The sequence below is a fragment of the Eupeodes corollae genome, chromosome 1, assembly GCF_945859685.1.
Source record: "Eupeodes corollae chromosome 1, idEupCoro1.1, whole genome shotgun sequence".
NCBI lineage: Eukaryota > Metazoa > Arthropoda > Insecta > Diptera > Syrphidae > Eupeodes > Eupeodes corollae.
Window position 1 is genome coordinate 144,302,029 of NC_079147.1, and position 6,835 is coordinate 144,308,863.

At 34.9% G+C, this 6,835-nt stretch overlaps 1 protein-coding gene across 1 annotated transcript; it reads left to right on the forward strand.

Annotated features, from left to right (window-relative positions):
• The first annotated feature begins 3,439 nt into the window (after positions 1-3,439).
• LOC129941697 (selenide, water dikinase 2) lies at positions 3,440-5,076 on the forward strand. Its single transcript, XM_056050399.1, has 4 exons — positions 3,440-3,738; positions 3,807-4,176; positions 4,239-4,432; positions 4,485-5,076. The coding sequence occupies exons 1-4, from the start codon at positions 3,558-3,560 to the stop codon at positions 4,865-4,867; spliced, it is 1,128 nt and encodes a 375-aa protein (XP_055906374.1). The 5' UTR covers positions 3,440-3,557; the 3' UTR covers positions 4,868-5,076.
• The last annotated feature ends 1,759 nt before the right edge of the window (positions 5,077-6,835 follow it).

The window sequence follows — 6,835 nt, forward strand, 5'->3', positions numbered from 1 at the left end:
GTACAATCAGCCTCTCACGTTTCATAAGGGACTCAAGCTGGTTCCATTGAGCTTAGGAGGAAGCCTCAAGATTCATGTGGTATCACAATGGGTCATCAAACTGGCCTAAGTGTGTCCGTTTCCATCTTGGACAGCCACTATAACCTAACCTAACCTAACCATGAATCTTGTGTGGATTGGTGTCCTCCCAAATCATACAACTTTGATTATAAACGTACACTCAAAAATTTGGCTTCATCGCTAAAGATGATTTATTTTTTAACCAAAAGTGTGACCACCTGCTCCGTAATTGAATTGGCTAACACTTGATGCGGGCTATGGTCGTCTGACGTGTTGCTCGGACACTAACTTGCCATGATAGTTTGTCTTTAGTGACTGTTTAAAAGAAGATACTTTGACAGGCAGTAAAAGAAGTAATACGCCCACCACGAGCTGTCAAAATTAAACCATTCTTATTGAAGAACCCTTATAAAAAAAGAAATTAGTAAAACTTTTGGGCGTATAAAATGCATTAACTTCCACTGTAACACCTAACACCTATATTTCCAAGTTTGAACTCAATTGTCCCAATGGTTTGCGCTGTAAGGGACAGGACCGACAAAACCGACGGAAAGGGCCCATTTTTTTCGACTTCTCTACCATCGTAATATCACGTTTTATTAAAATCTCAAGTTTGAAATTTGTACGCATGCAATATGTACTTGTCATAAGTTCCTACATATATGTCGCAAATAAAAATTATTGAGAAAAACATTGTACAAGATTGTATACTTGATAATTTTGCTAACACCATTGGATCTCTGGAAATGGAAATAATCATCTATAAATAACAATGTTTCAAACACCAAAAGAAAAGTCCAAACTCATTTCCAGCTCTTTATTTCTCAATCCCAGGTTGGTTCTATTTTCCCTATTTCACTGGACTATTGTCATTGTTCCATTTAGAATTATCTAAAACCTCAGGAAATAAAACAGCAGCAAGAAAGAATTTATTAATTTAATAATGTGTTTTAATGAAAACTAAAACTTGACAAATCCTCCAAGAGTAATTTCTGTCATGAAAAGTGATTTCTTAAACTAGACAATCGGATGTGGCTTAAAACCGTAGGTACCCTCTATTCCTAACAACATCACTCGCACATAGGAATTGTTGAGTGTTGTAAGTCACTAGGCCCTAGTTCTCAACGGACTGTTGTGCCACATAATTTATTTATTTTTTAAACTTATCCAGTGTTTTATAGGAGTTGTTCTTTATGACAGCTGTCACTTGAATTGCACTCAGCTTTATTTGGCATTTTATAAAAAATGAACTAAATTCTAAGCAACGTTTGCAAATCGTTTAAATTTATTACCAAAATAATGGTTCAGTTTGCGTGACTCATTAATTTTGGTAGTAAACTTTGGGTGAGCACATTTTCTTGCGTCGTATGCCTATTCCTTTTGAGGTTTCCTACCCAGATTAATCCGAAACGATTGATAGCTTCGAAGATAATTTTCGGCGCATTATTGCTAATATACGGAAAATTAAGCATATGGGCTGGAATTTATTCAAGCCATCCCCGGCGGCCACTTGCCCGAACAATTTTTAAACCATAATCGCCAACCTTTATTTTTGTAACTTGCTGTCCTCACTGGGCATGCTTAATTGCATTTCGACTCAACCTGATATGAAATATCTCATGTTACGTTCAGACATCTAGAATGTCTATCACTGGTTGTACAGAAAAATTTAACATGAAATTTGACAGATGCCTTTTTTTAGTTTTACTTGTTGTATCAGTTGAGAAATTACCTTCTTTACTGGTGTAACTATGACTTTTATCGCTGGATTCACTCTATAGGCTTGTGTTCGACTTTGGCTACAAAATCCAATCACATTTTACATGTTGTATGCCTAAAATGTACAGAACAAAAAATGAAAATCTGACCTGAAATGCTAAATTCTTCAGCTTACCTTTTTAAACAACCTAAAAGACTCCTTCTTTTAAAATTGTATTTCTTCTGTCACTGTTCACTGTTTAACATAAACTCCCCAACAAGATTTAGTGTTTCATAAGATTATTATATAAAATAAATTTATATAATAATCATAATGTATTTAAAAGTACACCATAAAGCAACACGTGCAAATTATAAAACTTTGGTGACCACATTCGAGTCCATTGGCTTAATCAGCCAACACCCGTAAGTTAACGAAACGCAAGATCTGCCGAAAATGTCTCCATGGGTTTGCACCAATATAAAATCCAACTGACTCCACCTCAGCTCCGCTAAGCGCCAGTCGTTTAAACGATGCTATACTTCAAACATCTGAGTTCCGTTAACCATCCCTACCCACTTTACTAAAACTTCTAAATAGTTCGGTACTAGATCTTTATTGTGCTAGTGACGCTGTTAAGGTGCTTCTTTACACATAGCTTTTAGCACCTTATTTTATTAAATCACGATTAGATTTTTTTCACGATTAGGTTTTCAAGCAAAGCATGTCTGTTGTAAATCATATGAAATAAGAATTAAAATAGACAATGATCACATGATATTATTGGACTTTATAAACCCCTTTGGTAAGTCATCCAATTCTCTGTAATAAGCTGTGAAATAATGTTGGCTTTTCTGTAGAGTCTTGTAACCTAGTCCATTCGTACCTCAACGGTATACACTAATGTGAAGTATCAATAAACCGGCCTTCCACCTCTCTGAATGTCTCTGTTAGAGTCCCTCAGGGATCAAGCCTTGGATCCATCCGTTTATCACTTATTGTAATTGTACATTATGTTAAAAACTGTGTTCATTTGTATGCCAATGATGTGCAGCTCATTATAAGTCGAAACTTTACTTTGAAAAATGATGCTATAGCTTTAACAAATAAAGATTTACACCTTATCCTATAATAGTCAAATAGGAATAGTCTTTGCTTAAGTCCACTTAAATCAACAGTACTTCTCATTCATTTTAAAAATCTTTGATCCTTGGATTCCAACGCTACAATAATCGATTATGTCAGCACCCTTACATGGAATGACCATCTTAATAATGTTACTGGAAAGTCTATAGTAGCGTTCGCGATCTCCAGGTAACTAGAAGTTTCGCCATAACAAAGACTAAGTTACCAAAAATCTTAATTTAATAAAGGGCTGCAAAACCTTTTCTAACACTCTTAGAAAATTTTCAAAATTTTATTTCTCAACAATGACATTGTTAACATCTAGATCAACAAATGGCTAAAATTACCCACAAAAGTCTTCGTTTTATAAGATGACAATAAAAACCTTTGTACAACGCATATATTTAACTTTCGTCGTCCATATTTATTCAATTTGGACCTTTGCCCGACCTTCCAACGCTTCATTGTGTTCTGTTCTTGTGTTCATTTTTGCTTCATGCACGAACGCGCCCTATTAGCTACATTTCTGGCTGTCAACTTTCAGTTGTCGCTGTCATTATCATATCACGCGAAGATTGACATTGCACACCCAGATTAGATACAAAAATTAAAAAAACAACATTTAGGTTGTTCCTTTTTTATTTAAAGAACTTTTAAGTTTTTAAAACGAATAATGTTTAATCCTAAAGACTATGGTCTGGCGGATGATTTTCGCCTTACAAATTTCTCAACCTTACGCGGCTGAGGCTGCAAACTCCCTCAAGATGTTCTTCTCAAATATCTTGAGGCTCTACAAATTCTAAATACATCTCCTTGGCTTAATAAAAGTGAAAATAATGTCGAACAATCAATTGGTAAGTGGATGTTTTGAGTTTGAATTGGAATATTGTTGTATTGAACGAAAATCTATCTAAAAATATAGGTAGTGGTATGGATTGCGCTGTCATACCACTAACGCGCCACAAAAACTTATCCCTTGTCCAAACTGTTGACTTCTTCTATCCTCTGGTTGATAATCCCAAAATAATGGGCAAAATTGCTCTGGCTAATGTACTGAGTGATGTCTATGCTGTGGGTGTGACCTCAATTGATAAATTCAGCTTGATTCTTAGTTCTCCGACTGGATTCACATCTGATCAACGAGATGTGATTCTCCCTCTAATAATTGAAGGTTTTAATGAATCGGCTAAGCTGGCTGGGTGTCAAGTTGGTGTGCGGAATATTGCAATCAACGAATGGTGTATTATTGGAGGAATAGCAAGTTCTGTCTGCAGGAGTGATGAAATTATCATGTAAATATTTATAATTTTTATAAAATCAAAATATTTAAAGAACTCTTATAATCTCTCTGTAGGCCTTCAAATGCCAAGCCAGGTAATGCAATTGTTCTGACCAAACCGATAGGAACACAATTAGCAACAAACGCAAATATCTGGTGGAGTGAAAAAGGTGAAAAATACGAAAAGCTATCAACTCACATCACTGACCAGGATATTCTTGAAACCTTTCAAATAGCGATTGAATCAATGACCCATCTCAATATGAATGGTAGGAATCTATGTCAAACAAGAAAGTTATACTTAAATCAATCTCTTTAAAGGCGCCTCCCTGATGCACAAATATTCGGCTACTGCCGCTACGGATGTTACTGGATTCGGTCTTCTCGGACATGCCCTAAACTTGGCCGAATACCAAACAGACTGTGTAGAGTTTGTCATAGACAAACTTCCCATCATAAAGAACGTTATGAAGATTGGTGAGTTAGTTGGACAGAATAAGAAATTGAAAAGTGGCCGAGCTGTGGAGACTTCTGGAGGTTTATTAATTTGCCTGCCAGCTAAAAATGCACAAGCTTTTTGTGACGACTATGCTAACATGCATGGTAACAAACAAAAAGCATGGATTGTTGGACATGTTAGGGCTGCCGACAAGAGAAGCGCATCTCTTGCCGACAATGTTGATTTAATCGAAATTGAGCTCTAAGAGAGATGTATTTAAGATTCCTTTATTTTATTGTTTTTTTATTCCGGATTTCTTTTCAAAACAGAACTAAAATTTGTCCAACGTATGACAGATATATCTTAAAGGTCTCAAGATCAGGATATATCTCGATATCTTTTTTTTGGTATTTTAGTTTTTGTTTTGGAATGTGCCTTATTATTCAAAATAAAATTATATATTTTTATAATAGATTTACTATGGTTTCATGATAAAATGATTTAATTGCGTATCAAACATAGATGGCGTGACTGAAAATTACTACTTAAAAGAAGTAAGGAGCCTTTGAAAATATATAAACCAAGCTTGATAGACAGTAACACCTACAAATATTCATGTGGATAGATACCACTGGAAGGTATTAAATCCTCGTTAAAGCGGGGGCCAGATTCTGTAATAAACGAAAACGAACGTTCGTTTTTAAAAAACGAAATACATTTGTGCGAAAACGATATTTGCCATTCTTTACTTACGTTTTTACTTCAAACCCAACAAAATTTGATTGCATACTTTATGGATGTCAAATATCTTGAGAGATGGGATATACACTGCATCAAAAAATTGCACGTACATCAATCGAATTCAAATAAAATTATTATATTTAATGTACTTATAACCTAATCCACGTACCGATTGACTTTATTTTAAACAAAAAATGATACATAGATGTAAGTACAGTATTAATAGGTAACACAAATTTCGACCTTTCTTCTTAAACTTTTTTTCATAAACATATGTTTCTATAAGTATAAAAAAATTGCACGTGCACTAAACAAATGTACGTACACTGTTGTTTTTTTCTACAAAAATGAAATAACGGTTCTTTTCCAAGCCAAAAACTCGAACGATCATGAGATTGAACCTCCTACTCAGTCTGTTATGTTAAATTGATCTGGCTAAAAGTGTTTTTTTTTTTGCGTTTTAAAATTTTTGGATCTCAAAAAGGATTTGAAAAGTTATTCTGAAATATCATCCATTTTTAAGAAATCAAAATCAACTATCCAATGCGTGATAAAAAATTATGAAAAAAACAAAAACTTCGAAATGGCCCCAGGAAGAGGTCGAAAAAAAATGGAACGCAAAATCGTAAGAATGGTTAAAGTTGACCCAAAAATAAGTGCACCTAAGATAGCTGCAGAAATCACAGTAAGTCATGGAATATCACTAAACCCACAAACAGTTCGTAACGTATTGCATTCAAAGGGTTATCAATTACGTGTAATAAAAAAAAAGCCTTATATTTCGAAGACAAACGTGCAAAAGCGTTTTTACTATGCGTATGTTTCGAAGAAGGATGATTTCTGGAAAAACGTGATAAGTTCAACATTTTTGGTCGGATGGAAGAAGGTTTGTGTGGCGGCAACCAAACACAGCCTTGGAGACAAAAAATATGCAGCCAACAGTGAAGCATGGAGGCGGGAATAACATGGTCTGGGGAGCGATGGGGGCTAGCGGGGTGGGAAATTTAGTATTTGTTTAGTCAACGATGGATAAAATGGTTTATCTGCAAATACTAAAAGACAACTTAAAAGCCAGCGCTAATAAAATGGGCTTAAGCGAGGAATTGGCATTAGCATTCCTCAAGGCTTGTAAAAGAATGGCTGTTGTATAATGTGAAATCGCAGTTGCCTCTTCCTCCTCAATCCCCAGATCTAAATCCCATCGAACATCTTTGGGATTATTTGGAAAAGAAAATCCGAGAATCGGAAATAAGAAACAAAAATCAACTGAAAGCCGTTTTAATTGAAGAATGGAACAAAATTAAACCGGAAGTGACTTCAAAACTAGTCCTGTCCATGCAAAACCGTTTAAAGATTGTTATTAAGGCAAAAAGTTACCATACTAGGTACAAAACGAAGCAATTAACTATTAAACTTTAAAGTGTATGTGCAATTTTTTGATGTTAATTTTAGTTTCTTCCCTTTTTGTTATTGTTTTTTTATTCCTATGAAG